The sequence below is a fragment of the Phaseolus vulgaris genome, chromosome 4 (genome assembly GCF_051622355.1).
Source record: "Phaseolus vulgaris cultivar YP4 chromosome 4, ASM5162235v1, whole genome shotgun sequence".
Taxonomy (NCBI): domain Eukaryota; kingdom Viridiplantae; phylum Streptophyta; class Magnoliopsida; order Fabales; family Fabaceae; genus Phaseolus; species Phaseolus vulgaris.
The window spans coordinates 45,837,145-45,853,916 of NC_143501.1; the positions used below are offsets into that span (position 1 = coordinate 45,837,145).

General features: G+C 29.1%; 1 protein-coding gene across 2 annotated transcripts; it reads left to right on the top strand.

Moving 5' to 3' along the window:
• The first annotated feature begins 1,791 nt into the window (after positions 1-1,791).
• Positions 1,792-8,023, top strand: LOC137837801 (uncharacterized). 2 transcript variants are annotated; one of them, XM_068646935.2, is made up of 6 exons: positions 1,792-2,694; positions 5,802-6,019; positions 6,107-6,350; positions 6,483-6,568; positions 6,995-7,086; positions 7,457-8,023. In XM_068646935.2, exons 1-6 carry the CDS (start codon positions 2,551-2,553, stop codon positions 7,708-7,710), a joined length of 1,038 nt encoding a protein of 345 aa, XP_068503036.1. In that variant the 5' UTR covers positions 1,792-2,550; the 3' UTR covers positions 7,711-8,023. The 2 variants fall into 2 exon arrangements, with proteins under 2 accessions (XP_068503036.1, XP_068503037.1); XM_068646936.2 differs by having other exon boundaries at positions 1,793-2,694; positions 5,835-6,019.
• The last annotated feature ends 8,749 nt before the right edge of the window (positions 8,024-16,772 follow it).

The window sequence follows — 16,772 nt, forward strand, 5'->3', positions numbered from 1 at the left end:
TAAATTGATCTATTGAAACGTATATAGAAAATATAGACAATAAAATTAATAGTTATTTTCTAAAATTCATTGCATTTTTCCATGTTATATTGTAAATTATAATTATATATACGTTATTCTGAATTTTTGAATGATCAACTTAATAATCTAGCTACTTTAAACTTATGAATTATCACATTTTGAATAACTCCCTTAATTTAAAATGCAATATACTTTAAAAAAAGTAAAATGTATTTATGTTTATCACCTTATGTTAAAAATAAAATATCAGCACTATCCTTTTATTTCTTAAATTTTTCATATTTTCAATATAAATTTGATTGGCTAATTTTTTTTTTAACCTTTTTTTTTTCTGTTATAGCACTTGTAGTAGTATAACTTACAACTTTTAATAATTTGTGTTTTTTCAGTTTTTAATTTTTGGATCAGTTTGATTAGTTGACAGAATTTATAATGTTAAACTATTTCTTTTAATCAAGAAAAAAAATAAATAAAAAATAGAAAAAAGGAGAACATGACTTCTTCATGTAAAAATGGTACAACTGCAACATTCAAATGTTAAACTGTTTGAATCTCTTATTTAAAAAGAAAAAAAAAACTCTTTGAATCTCACTGTTATATCATAATTTAATTTAACATTGTGACTCAACTCAAGAGATTAAAAAGAGTTTTAAAGACTTTGAAATTTGAATAAGGACTATAAACAGAAATGTGAGAAATAATAAATGCAAAACAATATATATGTTAATGGTTTAAGACTTTTTTATTAATTAAGTAATTATAATTTAAATATGTATTAAATTAATTTTATAATAATTATCATAAAAGACATATTAAAAGTGACTCTTATTAATTAATTAATTAATATATATTCATTTTTGTAATGCATACAAATCTTAATCTTTAAAAAGTGTAATAACTCAGCTACTATATTTGATCGAAAAATAAACCATCATTATTAGAATTTGATTTATGGATAATGATAAATCCAGAAAATGAATGTTATGAATAGTCATCTCATCTTCATCATCATCACATTCAATTATGCTGAATGAACATGCATGTAGAGTGAATACAAAATACAACAAATAAATAAATATATTACAGTAATATAATTTATTAACATTAAAAAAATAAAAAACTCTACGACCCCACACACCTTATCCCAAAAGATATTCGACACGTGTATCATGTTGCAACCAAAATTTTATCTAAACAAATTACACAATGAAAATTCAAAATTTTGGAAGTGAAGAAAAAAATACAAATTTTTATTTATTAAAAGCTGAATTTTAATAGCATTGATAGAAATAAAAGTATTTAATAAAGTTATTAATAAATATATTATGATAATTAATAGCATATTAATTACTCAGCCATAACTGAAACTTTTAAAGTTATATTATTTCTTCAAATATCACAATATAAAGTTTCTAAGAAAAAAAAAAGTTAGGATTTATGTAGCCCTCTCAATGAATATATTCATTTTATATATTCTTATAAATATAAATATTGGCATAATATACTTCAAAGCAAATTTAGAAAAAAAAATATAAAATTTCTATAAAAATGAAGAAAACCAGTCAACTTTAACTTTTTTAAAAAAGGTAAAGTATGATCATTTTTTAGATAAAAAAATATTTATTTTAGTAAACATTATTATGAATACAAAATATTCATAGAAACTAGTTATTCGATTGATAAAATTTCTCAATTTTTTTTTTGAATGGATAATAATAAAACATAAATTGATGTGTACTACGTTAAATTAAATAAAAAACAGGTACTGACAACACTTGAACCTTAACACGCGGCGAAGCGAACTCTCTCTCCTTCGCCACCGCGACGCGCCATCACGTACTCTCCTCTCTTTCTTCTTCCTTTTTCCTCTTCCTCTCACTCTCAGACACTCTCTCTCTCTCTCTCTCTCTCTCTCTCTATAAAACCTCTCTTTCTATGTCACTTTTGTCAACAAAAAAAATCAGTACAAAACCCCCCAAATCCGTTTCTCTTATCCCTCAATTAATACACCAAAACCAGTTACATTTTTTTCTCTTTCTTCTTCTTCTTCTTCTTCAACACCAAATTCTCAGACCATAAAAAAACTTCAATCTTTTTCACTTTCATGGAGTATTTCACAAACCCAGAAGGTTCAATCAATTGTTCCCTGCATTTTCCAGCTTAAAATATTGAGTGGGTGCACTTTGTCCACTTCCTCTATCCCTTCTTTTTCTTCTCTCTTCTTCCCATTTTCAATTTCTCAGTTTCTGTTCCTGATTCTCCTCTTCATGCCCCACCCCATGAAAATCTTCCAAATCTGGTTGCAGAGTTCTCCTTGATTATTGATTGAACCACATACCAGTTCCCCCATAACCCACCAATAAAAACACGATCTTTTGTCCTTTGTGTGTCACAATCTTCTTCACAATGAGAGAGACTTGAGAGCTTCCTATATATCCAAACTAAACCCCATTTCCTGCATCATTCTTCTGTGGGTTTCTCTCTCTGCATTCTCTCTCACTTTCTCCTGAAAATTACTCACAAACGACAATGCCCTCTTCCACCACCTCTTCCTATTCCTCCTCCTCCTACTCAACCTCTTCCTTCACCTGCTTCTCAGCCACATCTCCCTCCAACCTGCAACGCTTCCTTCAATGTGTCACCCCTCATGTTCCTTCTCAGACTCTACCCAAGGTATTTGTTTCATTCGTTTTAATTTCTCTGTCAAATTTTGATTTTCTGTGTTTTTGTTCTTTGGGTTGTGTTCAAGAAGTACCACTATTTTTGTCTCTCTGGGCTGATTCTCTTTGCTTCGATTCATCGGACGGTGCGTTTGTTTGTTCATTTGTGTTTATTTATGTTGTGTTTTTTAATTTCTGCCATTACCATATGCAGAAACTGGAATATTTTTTGGATCTTTCTTCAATCTCTTAATTGTTTCCTTTTTCACTCGTTTTTGTATTCTGTGTGAATCACTGCAGGGTGAAATCTTTTTTAATTCTCATGAAATTCACTGATTTTGACTTGTGCAAGAGGAGTGTTTTTTAATACTTGTTAAAAATATTTTTAAAAAACTCATTAAATAATATAAATTAATATTAATTTTTTTTTTGATAAATTTAGTCAAAAAAATTTATTTGAAATAAGTAATTAATATTTCCCTTTGTATAAATACTTTATGCATTGACTTTTTAACATGTTATTTAATTAAAATTAAATTTAATGACTTTGCTATATTAATTTTAGAGAATTTTATCTTCTTTTTCGGTCTTGGTATGATTTTAAGGTAATTATAGTACAAATTAATAAATTTATCAGACTACACATTTGGTATTGTTTTAAAGTTTTAATAAATTAAAAAAATTGGATAGGAATTATTATTTTTTTTTAAGTTTCAATTAAAAATTATTTTTCCGTAACTTGTGTGAATATATTTTTGGTTTTTCTGTTCTCAGAATATTTGTACCCGTCACTTGCATTTATGAGTAAATTTTTTTAAATAAATTAATTTAAATATTGAAAATACCCAAAGTGGATATGAAATAAATTTAAAGATGTAACTTTGTTATTCAACGTTTGATCTAAAATAATAAATTTGTAACTGTCGTTTTCTCAGAAGAGCTATTTGTGGTATTTGTGATGTCATTGAAATTTTGTAATAACAAAAATGAAAGAAAATATTAAATGAATTTTTTCTCTAATTTAGCACAATCAGTTTTTGGAATTATTCCATTTCAAAATATTAATGATATCAATCACCGTTTCTTTTTGTTGAATAAAGCTTTAAAAACGTATTGAATCAATGAATTTAACTTCCTTCAAATAAATATAAAATCGTAACTTTTGAATATTTGTGATATTAAAGTTTTAAAATATGATGAAATACATTTATTTCAAATTAATAACCAATTAATGGTTTTAATATACAGGTAATACTATTATTATTTTAATTTTATTTTAAAAATAAAACAATATTATTTATTTGAATTTGAATTATTACTAGTATTTTTGTAATTATTGTTGTAATATTTTTCTATGATTTTCTGTCATGGCTGAAACGATGTCGTATAGAAGGAAGACCTGTGTAGGGAATATCCATTTGATGCCTTTTGAAAAATCTTCGTACCTGTCATTTTTTTTTTAATTATTATGGTACATAAAGTAAATGTTGAATCAACCATTGTTGATACTGACACCAGAGTTTTCTTTCTCCAAGAAAAATACCTTTTTTTTTTTATAATTATAAATTTTTCTTAGTTTAGAAAAGTCAGAATAAAGTTGTCTTCTTTTTTTTCTTCTTACAAATTTCATTAATTATTTTGTATCTTTTCTTACCCCAATTGTGTGATATGAGACTACCCATTATCCTTTCCGCAACTTCAGTTTGAAAAAAATGGAAAATAAATAACTAATTAGGCATGTTTTATATACTTTGCTTGTAGGATTTAAATTTGTTAACACTTACTCTAATCATTCTTTGGTTAGAAAATTCAAAAATCTAGATTAGGAAGGTTCCACTTTTCGTTCTGAAAGAGGGATCATGCAAAATTTGATTTTTTTTTGTTTGAATTCTGATGCTTTTGTCTTGTTTAAGCATGAACTATGGGTGACTGTTCGTAGTCAAGATGGTTTTGTGTGGAAATTATGATACTTGATTTGACTTGGTGAGAGATTTTTGTTTCTTCTTCAATCTTGGCATGTGGTGTTAGAGACAAGGGCCTAACGTTAAAGATAAAAAACCATCGATTTTCATTGATGAGATTAGCGTGTGTTTGTGTTGTGGCTGCTTCTACTTTACTTAATGTGTCGTGTTTGACTGGGAACTTGGTCATTGCACATTTTGTGGGCACAAGCCAATAGTTTTGATTTGTGGTAAAAATGGTTCATGCTAGTATTAAAATCATTCATTATTTTTGGCAAGCTGTTACTTAGAAGGACATGTCCTCTGGGATTTTCCTGCTCCTGTTTTCAAAGTTACCACATTATTACAATGCCATTCATTTAGTGGTTTTCTATCAGCATCTGTTGTTTTGAGAACCAGTCAATGCTTTTTGGCTGTTCAGAAGGGGGACAAATGAAGGAAGCAAAAAGAAAACATGATTTTCTGGAATATGCTGTTTCTAACATCTATGCTTTTTAAGCTGTTACTGCTTGTAGTGGCTGATGACTTTTTTTGTCAACTGTTCCTTTTTTTATCATATTCTATTGGCATAAACTCTATCTTAAACTAATTGGTAGTTTATAAAAAGCATTGTAGATAGGAATGTGTTTTTTTTCATTCTAACTCTTAGTTTCTTACAAAAAACCTCTTTTGCAATATTTGGTGTAATGTGTTTAATCTACATGCATTGTTGCTATAAAACACTTATCATTAGCAACCAATTTGAAATCATTGTTCCAATTATAATACTATTTTCATGTGATGACAACCTGATATCTCAGCTTAGCTGAAATGTCGCTGAGATGTCATGTTTTATAGTGATACTTATCATGATAGTTTTTTATAAAATGAAAAAATCATTGTTCAAATTTACTGTCATATAAATCATTTACATATTCAGTCTATATACTATTTAGTCTTGCATTAGTTGTCCTCTTGTAATGAACTATTTTTTGTTTACAGTCAAGAGATTAGAGGAAGTGAAGTAGTGTTAGTTAATTCTGGTTGTGATTTAATATGCTTCTTTAATCTGATTTTGATTCAATTAAGAAACACTTATTCATGTTAATAAAAGGAAGAAGGACCATTACCTGGTGATTGGTATCCTTAATTTTCTTTGCTTTTATCATGTAATTTGCAGAGCTCCTTTACTGATCTAAATCCCCTCTGGCAGCCTCTTGGCAAGGACAAAGTTGAATTCTTCACTCTGCAAGACCTTTGGGACCGCTACTATGAATGGAGCGCGTATGGCGCCGGAACTCCGGTGACGTTGGAGGATGGTGAGACTGTGACTCAGTACTATGTTCCATACCTATCTGCTATCCAAATCTACAGCAACAAGTCTGTTGCAGCATCTCGGTATGTAGGGAGACAAAGCCTCGTGTATATTATGCTAAACATGTCAACAAAATGCTGTAATTGATCTTCCTCTTTTGTGTTTTGAAGCAACCGGAGAGAGGATTGTGATGGAGTTGAATTTGAAAGTGATTCATGGAGTGAGGATAGTTCAAGTGATAACCTCTCTAGATCATTGAGTAACAATTCCAGCAAAGCTTGGGAGGATGCTGTTTCTGAGGACTCATGCTGTGAGCAGGAGGGTTCCTGGCTAAGGGACAACAAGCTTGGCTACCTTTATTTACAGTATACTGAGATGGCTTCTCCATACTCAAGGGTTCCTCTTGCTGAGAAGGTATTCTTTTTTTCTCAAGTAGTATTCACTTCAGTTTTTACCACCTGAATTCAAATGAAATAACAGAGATTTTTGGATTTGTATGTCACTACACTCATTCTATACATTGTTTTGGGCTGTTTCTTGTTTCAGATAGACGAGTTGGCTCGGACCCATCCAGCATTACTGACCTTGAAGAGTGTGGATCTTTCCCCAGCAAGTTGGATGGCTGTTTCTTGGTGAGCATAGTTTGTTGCTTTGTTACATGTGATTTTACGTTTTTCTTGGATTAACAATGTCAAGTATATTAAATAACATCTCAGAAGATTTGGTATTTAACTGAAGGAAATCATGTCATGTGATAATGTAGTAGTAGTATAAGGCTTTGTTATTGTTATTGTAATTCAAGGCAAAGTTGGTCCTTGTATAAATTGAATGCATCATAATTTTTACCTCTTGTTTTTTAAATAAAAACTATCATACATCACTATGAAAACTGACATCTCATCTCAGCTAAGCTGACACTCCAGGTTTCAACAATCATTCATTACCACTTTTTAATCTGTGGTTTCTTTATCTTGTTTATATTACTTTCTAGAGGATGACTAGCCTCTGTTAATTTCCATGGTAGAGAGATTTTATACTGACTTTTCATCATTGAATAGGTACCCAATTTATACTGTTCCAAGCAGAAACAATGAAAAGGAATTGGAAGCATGCTTCCTCACTTACCATACTCTGTCATCATCTTTTGAAGGTATCATAATGTTTTGAATACTTTTTTTTCTTCTGCATAGTGGAAAAGAAGATCAAATTAGTTGTAGTTCAAGTTTTTGAGGTTTGCTTGTTTATCTCATTATTCACCTCCAAATTCAGGATTTTCAAATATTATAATGCCTGATTGTGTTCAAATGAGTTATAGGTCATTAGGTAAGCATGCAAAAAGAGTAGATTATACTATATTTCTTTCTAAAAGCTATGTCAAGAGGTAAGTGCTACACACAATTTCATTGGCCTATCACTACATGACAGACATAGTTATACATAACCCCTAAGGTTCTTGGCTGGTTTTTGGTTCAAATACTATCTGCTGAAAGCTGAATGTGATCTGAAATGTGTGTGTGCAGATTGTGCAATGGAGTGTGATGTATGCTGTTTGAAGAACCAAGGAGAGAATGGGAAGAAACAGAACAGTGAGCATGTGTCACTCCTTCCCTTTGGACTAGCTACATATAAAATGCAAGGAGATGTTTGGCTAAACACTGACCCTTATGACAATGAGAGCATATCATGTCTATACAGTGCTGCAGACTCATGGCTGAAACAGCTGAATGTTCATCACCATGACTTCAACTTCTTCACATTACATTCCACCATGTAAATTGGCTGAGGCATCACCATCTCCATCTCCATCCTTCACTGACATCCCTTTGTTAGGCTCTGAACTCTGACACCGGCCCAAGAAAAATGGTTCCCCTGGGAGAGCAATTCTGGAAACATTCAGAAACTGAGGAGTTATATCTCAAAAGAGTGTATAACCCCATGCAATGTAAAGTTTTGTTTAAGGGGGGTGAGTTTTTTTTACCTGACCATTTTTTTTTAATGCTACTCTTTTTGAGTAAGATTATAACAGTTTCTTTTTAGGTAACTAAACTATCATAAATGTTTTGTATTATAGACTTTTTCTTCTCCAAATTTCTCCTCAATTGCAATCTTGTATATTCTTTTACTTTTTTAATCTTTATGGTGACATTCTTGAAAAAAAAAAGATTTTTCGTAGAGAAAATCAAATAAATTTTTTACTAAAAAAAATCCATTTCCATCAACATTGATAATATGAACTTCTTTATATATATTAAAAAAAAATTATTAAGAAGTGAATTTTACTTGACTTTTATTTAAAATATATCATAAAGAAAGTTGGTTGGATTTTTCAAATCACTTGTTGTTGAATTGTTATTGGATCACTTATAAATATTGTATGAATTGATAATCTCGATAAGAAAGGTGTATTAATATCTTACATTGACTAAATATTAAAACATTTTTGCAAACTAATTTAAAATCGATTTTATGAGATTGAGATATACTAAAATTAATAAATATGCATATCTTTATGTAAATGCATTCTTCCACCATAGTTAAAAGTTACTTAAGTAGTCTTAGTCTTTGGTTACATTTGGTCTAGATGTTCTTGTTGTGGTATAATATGATTTATACATATGTAAAAAAAGTATTATAAAAACTAGTAATGTTTTTTTTTTCTTTTTATGAGAAAATAAAAAATTAAGTTTTTTTTATGTGATGACAAATGATTGTTGTTACTTGAGAGGTGAACATAACTGAGATATCAAGTTGCATAATGATACCAAATATGAAAATTTTTATTTAAAAAAATGTTAAGTTTATTTTTAATAAAAACGTTATAATAAAAAATGAAACCATTAGTTTAAATAAAAAGGTTACTGTAATTATACTTAATAAAAGATAAATGATGTTGTGAGTGGTAATAGAGAAGTTGCTTAGTAATAGTGATAGATTTTAATTTTGAGTGTATATATTATATTGTGATAGGAACATGGTGTTCCAATGCTATGTAATATATATTATATTTATCGACTACTGTATGAATATTAAATGTAATGTTATACTAATTAAATTTTTAATTAGCGTAAATATTAGTTAATTTTATTTATGTTAAAATACAAAAGAGTGCTTAGTTATAGATAAATTGAGGAAAAAGTTGATGTAGGAGATTTCTTTTAGTTTTCTACAAATAGGAAGATTTTCCTTATGATTTATATTTTAGAAATCAAAGAGTAATACTCTATTTTTAATAAAATATTTAATAAGTTATTATTGAATCTATGAGAGTAATGACATTTTTTAGTTAAAATTGTATTTGACTTAATTTAAATTCTACCTTCTTTCTAGAAATCGTTTTCGATAAACTTAACTAAAAATTATTAGTAGTATTAAGAAATGAACTTTAAGTTGAACTCAACTTTATTAAATTGGTTTATAAAGTGTTTGCACCCACTTATATATCTTTAGTCGATATTAGATCTCCAACACATACTTTCACATCGAGACTGTTAACTTGTGTGTGAGACTATATATTTAAGGGTGATCCAATAACGACCTGATAGAGGTAGCAAAGTGGGGCGGGTCATGCGGGCCGGCTCGCAGCCCGCGGTAAAAATGCGGGGCGGGCTGACATTTTCAACCCGCTGACCCGCATAACCCGCGACCCGCATGGGCCAACAGTGGGGCGGGGCAGGTTGGCCCGCTAGCCCGCAAAAAAAAAATAAAAAATAATTGACTTGACTTGCTAGAATATAACTTTCTCTGTTCATCAATTCTTAAAATTTATTCTATAGTGGTTCATTACATTACAACACTAAGGGTTCTAATTAAATCCAGTGTGATTAAACTATTTTTTACAAAATTTGAAGGTTCCTTTTAAGTGATCATCCCTTTATATTGAGACAATGATTTAACAAGACATACAATTAATTTTATATTTTGTGAGCGCATGAAACACGGGAATCAATCTCGTTAAAAAAAACTTTCTATATTAAGTAACTGGTATAGATATATACATAAATTTTATATCCTGAATCCTTTGTTGTGTTTGTTCTAAGCTTGGTTTCATGAACATTGGTTTCCAACCTCTTAGTAGGATTAGACAATAAACTTCTAAAAAGAATATAATAAATAATTAATTTTGCATTTTTTTTCTTTTAGTTGTTTCTGCAACACTCAATTGTTTTTTCTTCTACAAAAAAAAAGCAAGCCGACCCGCAAGCCCGCAGGTCATGAAAACCAGCCCGCATTTTGTATGCGGGGCGGGCTGACCCACTTTGCCACCCCTACGACCTGATAGTCGGTGGCCTGATAAGGTCATCAAACTCTAACTAAGATATGTTCTAAATGATTCTGATACCACATTAAAAAGTAAATTTTAAGTCTAACTCAATCTTATAAAACTGACTTATAGGATAAGATTTACACTTATTTATACATTATGAAATTTCATAATCTCTAGTTCACTTGGATCTCCAACAAAATCATATATGAAAAACTCACTTTTCTAACTTCTTATTCCTAAGAAATCAAATGTGTATATTTTGTTAAAAGAATCTAACATTTACAAAATTTTATTTTTACTTACTATGTTTTGAATTAGGTGGCTAGCACAAGGATTGAGAAGATGAGGAGATTGTTAAATTGGAAGGAGACATTAATCCATGTGAGTAGGAGCATTGAGAGTGACATGTGTGTGGATTTTATTGATGCAAGTTTCTTAAATATGAAACCTAGACAAGAGGAACAACATGATATATTAAGGTAATTGTCTTGGTCATTAAGAGTAAGGGAAATGGCACTACGTTATTGGGCAAGAATATTTGTGGCCCATAACCACACAACAACTATCACTTGTTTCTCCCTCATTCATGTTATCTATCTACTCTTTGATTTGATTAAGACTTTTCAAGTTTCAGATTGCGTTTGTGAAAATTAGTTGAAGGTCAAAAAGTTATTTGGAACTTTAAACTTTGTTAAATTAGTTTATTATATTATCAAATATTTAATAAATTAGTTAAAACTTTTTAAATTCGGATAATCAATGTTATTAGTACCTCAAATTTGAGAAAGAAAAATTTATTGCAGTCAAATAAAATAAATAGTATAGCAATATAATGTCATCATGCATATAGAAAAAAAGAAGTTTGTAAATAAAAGTTTACGAAACGCGTAATCCAGCCAATTTTGCCATGATTGTCGGCGTGTAAAAAATTGGGTTGAATTTTTACCCGTCTCCTACTAACTTTTTTTTACAAATTTATTGCCTTTTATTTTTAATATATATTTATATTAAAAATCCATTAATCATATTTAATTATTATTTTTAATTGAAAAAATTAAAAATTATTATTATATATTGTTCTCGCCGGTCCGAGGTATGTGTGGTCTCCCTTCAAACTCTCATTCGTCCAATTGCATGAGCTCATGTTGATCCTTCTTCGAACTCTTAGCAAAGCAACCTTTTGAGAGACAATGGTCTCCTCCTGCGATTACACTTTGAGTAAGAGCACCAAATATTATGTATGTAGTGAATATTGGGTTGATGTTATTGGAGACTCTGATTCTTGTTTTGGATTGTAATTTTGGGTAATGTGGTGAAAGTTCCGTTGGATTCTTAGCTGGTTGGTGCAAGGAAATTGGTTTTGTTTTGTGTATAAGGGTTGGAGCATTCCTAAAGTTCTTCATTTTATTTTATTTATTCTTTGCTGATCAAATGAAAAAAAAAAATGTATGTAGTGAGATGAGATACTCCCTGTGAGTGGTTATCTATTTATAGGTCTTTATGGACTTGGACCCTTGCCTCCGATTCCTCCAAACATTAATTTCTTGTATTGTGGTAACTGGTCATCAAATCAAGTGATATGATTGCATAATATTTATACGTAATCAAGAATACCGCGTTAGCATTTATAGCGCAATCAAAAATATCGCGTTGACTTTTATAGCACAATCAGAAATATCGCGTTAACATTTTCAATTCCTTCTTCTTGGTCAATCTTGAGAAGCTCGACCTAATTCCTAGCAACCTCTCGGTACATATATCAAATATTATTTTCTTATAATTAATAATTACAACTTAATATATCAATTATTTAAATTTTATTATCATTGCGTATTTTTACTATTCATGTAATGTAATAATACATATATATATATATATATATTTTATTATTTAATTAAAAACAAGTAAGCAAACTAACACCCTTGTCTTGTCTCTAACCCATTAAGTTGGTGAGTCAGGTAAGACGGTAGAGTAGGCTAACATGTTACAAAATATCAATTTGTCTTATTAAATTAGTGATGAGTTGGGTGATATTCATTGTCATTTTGAATTCAAAGCATTTAAGTTTTCTATAAGAATTTTTTTTATGTAGAACACAACTTGTGTCAATTATCAAAGGACATATTATACATTTATATATATATATATATATATTATTCAACTATAAAAATTTATTTGAGAGTTTTAGAATGAAATAATATTGAAATGCAATGGAATTGGAAACGCATGATAAAAAAATTCTAAGATTTGAAAATAAAATTCATAAAATAAAAGGTCAATTAATATATTTAATATTTATTCCTTTTATAGTAGTTCTTTAACTTTTCAAATCTAAGTTTAAACAATTATCTGATTCAATGAATTAATTTAATTGAAAAATGTATTTGAACCAAAAGTATTGGATTAAATTAAAATATCATTCAATATAATTCATATCAAGTTATTAAATTAAGATTAAATTAATTTTTAAAATTAGAGCATAAATTAGTATCATAAAGTACAAATTCGAAACTAGAGAGAAGAAAAACAAACTTGTAGCTTAAACAATTGGTGCAAAACGTAATTCAAATTGTGTAATCTTGATTATATGAATTAAACTTCAAAAATTAATTCCACGTGAATGAATAACAAAGAACACAAGAAAGAATAGGATGAAAAAGATAATTCTAAAATTAAGTGAAAAGCTGAGGAAGAGACAATTTCTTAAATTGAAAAAACTAAACAAATAAATTCTAATTAGAGCACATTTAGGCTTAACTCTAATTTATCCTTAAGTTTTCCTGTTTGTAGAATAATATCCTCTCGTGTCGTAATATGATTTTAACAAGATCACAAAACATAATAAAACACAAGAGTGACTAATATTCAATTAAAAATATAATAATTAACATCAATATAAATATAATTAAATATCAATCCTATCAAAGAATATTGAACTCATCAACAATAGATATATAATAATTGATTCCTTTCAAAAGACTAATAATAAGTTCAAATTTGAGATTGATATTTGTCATAAAACATGGTTAGACTAACAATCAACCTTTTTTTGGTATAGATTATATTTAACAAACTCCTACAATAGGGTAATTTCTCGCACATTTGATGATTATTTTACTGTCAATGTACCATGTCAGAAGTAATGAATTCTCCCTAAGAACAAATATCGAACCCATAAGGAACAATTGCATTCTTAAATATAATATTCACTAAATATAAAATAATATATAAAAGTTTGTTGGAAAAATTGTTCTATATGATGAATTTGCAAGAAATTAAATAAAGCAAAGTAAAAGATTGATTTGATTCAATTGATAGTATGTATTTTTACAAAAGATTATAATATTCAATCTTGATTGATATTGATGCACATATAAAAATCATTCATATCGATTCCTCACGTACAAAATTAGTAAGAAAGTCTCATAAATATTTATTTCTCACATATTTATAAAAACTCTTCATCATTATGAAGAGATGTTATAAAGTTATAAAACGATTAACATTTCAAATTATATTCTTAGCATTTAAATAGGTTAAACATTATCATTTAGGTCAGATTCTTAAAAGTACGTTCCAGTCAGATCTAAGGATAAAAATTATGAATAATTTAAACTTTGAGAATAAAATGATAATATCAATCATCAATCAATAACTGAAATATTATAGATAAATATCACCTCAATACATAAGAGTTTGAACCGACTACTCTCAATCCCAAATGGAAAAATTAGTCATGTTTGTCATTACAAGCATGGAAAGCAAGAAAGAGAAGATCCAGGATGTCTCTCCATGAAGGTTGCCTCCTCTAGGATTTTCTATCTCTCTATCTCTTTCTATTCTCCCAATGATGTTTAGGGTTATTCCTCATGCCTCTTCTTTAACCTAGTTGGGTTTGAGCTAAGTGACATCTCGCTTAAGCGAGTTTGATGAGAAAAAACCCAACTTCTCTGGAGTGAACTCGTTTAGTCAAACTCGCTTGGGCAAGTTCCTCTGGAGTGATCTTGCTTGGCGAGTTTAGGCGAGTTTTGAATGAGTTTTCAATGTTCCAACTTTCCGTTTTCATCTTGTCCATTCTCCTTTAGCTCTTTCATCTCCATTTTCCCTTAAAATCATGAAATTAATACAATTATGGGAATTGATCGTTCTTAATCATCTTATAATCACAAAATATGTAAAAAAAGGTTTAAGTTCCTAAATTAGGGGTTGAATTATAGTTACTTTATCAATAAAAAATCATAAGCGTCTATCTTTTAATTTAAAATTTTATTGAAATATGACACTTATCAACATCTCATTGAATATGAGTGACTTTTCAGTTATTTGGCTAAATAAATATATCATAAATATAAATAATAGAATAATTAATACTCAACCTAAATAATCCAACCAAGGAGATTCAACTTTAAAGACTAGATGGAAAAGCAAATAGGAGAATGATGTTTTAGTCGCTTAAAATACAACTCATATAGTTTGAGTGACACAATGTATCACTTGTAAGTCATCAACTCATTTGAACAAGGTCCCAAAATTCCAAATATTATTTTTAATTACTAAATTAGAGATGATAATAAAAAAATGACATTTACTTACATCTAAATTTTAGATTATTACAAAATATTCACTAAGATAACTCTTACACAACTGACAAACCAAAATTTACTTTATCTCAATACTTAAAATGAAGAGTGCTACTAAAAGTTGTTTAACTTCTTCAATTAAATACCCGTCCTTATAACAAGCTAGGGATAATAAAATTTACTATCTAAACTAAGTTCAAAAGAATCATAAATTTATTACATTACATTGAAAATCAAAATTAATAGTCAAAGTTAGAATCACAATCTAATCTATCTTTAGGTTTAGAATTCAATATTTATGTTTCTTTACACATTTACTTAAAATTTTAGTCTTAAAATTAACCATTAAATACTAGTAAGGTTATTAACTTAAGAAAAACTACAATGTCTTAACTCATCAATCATCGGCCAAACTTCTCAATTCAAACAAAATAACAAATATTACTAATTAGATATTTACATCCTTTGCATGAAATTAACTCAACTTTATATAAAGTTAAATTATTAAATATAACATAAATTAAAATTTAGAACAAAAATAGCTCCCATTGAAGAGTACAATGGTTGAAGAAGATGATCAAACATAGCACCATAAGAGTTCCTTAAACACCTTAAATTTCAAATCTTAACCATCAAATACACCAAAATCAAGCTTAAATTTAAACCAAAAATTTGTATAACCATAAATCTAAAGTCATGCATAGTAGAGAGGAGAAGAAGATTAACCAAAACCAATTTTTGTGATGGATTTTTTTGCATAATTTAGTTTGAAAAATGAATGGTCATAAATAAAAACAATGGGGATTTAGGTTATGAAGTTTTGGAGAAACAAGAATGAGGAAGGAAGAAAAAAGAAGAAGAAGAAAATTATTTTGGTACAATTAAAAAAAAGGAGTTTCCTAATCACCATTTACACCCTCCATTTTACAAAACTTATCTCCTTTCTATTTTTTTTTTCTAAAGTCGAAAGCAAAATTCAAACTTATTTTTTATTTTCCACACCCCTCAAATACTATTCTTACTTTTTAACTTAAGCATAACCTACCACCACCCTCTAATAAAAATCTAAAATTAATCTACATACATATTATACATATTTTAAATATATAATTAAATAGACTAAAACTTAGACACAAATAAATTTAAATTTTCTCTTTTTAATTTATTCACACATTTTATATTAGAGTACAAAAACGAGTCCTTATATCATACTATTTAGGATTTAACATCAAACAAACACTTTCAAAATATGGAAAGAAATAACATCTCTAATGCAATGATATTTACATACTGAATTCGGAATAAATTTTTTAGAGAATTAAGTTAATTTTTTTCACAATTTTTACATATATATATATATATTTCACTCTATTCTAGATAAGGGTGACAAAGTGGGGCGGGCTGTGCGGGCGGGTCCGCGACCCGCTGCAGAAAAACACGGGGCGAGTTGCTTATTTCAACCCGCTGACCCGCTTAGGCCCACCCCGCATAATCCGCAGCTCGCGCGGGCCAAGTGCAGGACGGGGCGAGTTGGTCCGCATAACTTTAAAATGTATAAATTTTTTTCTACACCCCTATATTTTCTTCATCTAGTCTCATATTTTACATTCCAAAATTTTTAATAACATGTTATTACGCATGTTTCATAAAAATAATATTATGAAACCATTTACCTAATGCATTTAAATAAAAAAAATTCAAAATTTGTATTTAATAAATATTTTTTATGCGGGTTGGCCCGCAGACCTGCGGACCAACCCTTATGCAGGGCGGGTTAAAAAAATCAGCCCGCAAATTTTATGCGGGACAGGCCAACCCGACCCGCTTTTTGTGGGCCAAGTGCGGGGGACCTATGCGGGGCGGGGCAGCCCATATTGCATACCCCTAATTCTAGAATTTAGTTTATTATAATACATATATCCCTCAACTTAGCGTTTTGTCTCTTTTTCAAAATGCGATGCTTATTGTCACTATCATTACATGGTTGAAATT

What these genes read in the sequence shown, in the direction of transcription:
- LOC137837801 (XM_068646935.2), top strand. Translation starts at nt 2,551, where the DNA reads ATGCCCTCTTCCACCACCTCTTCCTATTCCTCCTCCTCCTACTCAACC. An exon ending in GGGTTCCTCTTGCTGAGAAG is followed by an intron (nt 6,351 to 6,482) that starts GTATTCTTTTTT and finishes TTCTTGTTTCAG; the next exon opens with ATAGACGAGTTGGCTCGGAC. An exon ending in AGTTGGATGGCTGTTTCTTG is followed by an intron (nt 6,569 to 6,994) that starts GTGAGCATAGTT and finishes ATCATTGAATAG; the next exon opens with GTACCCAATTTATACTGTTC.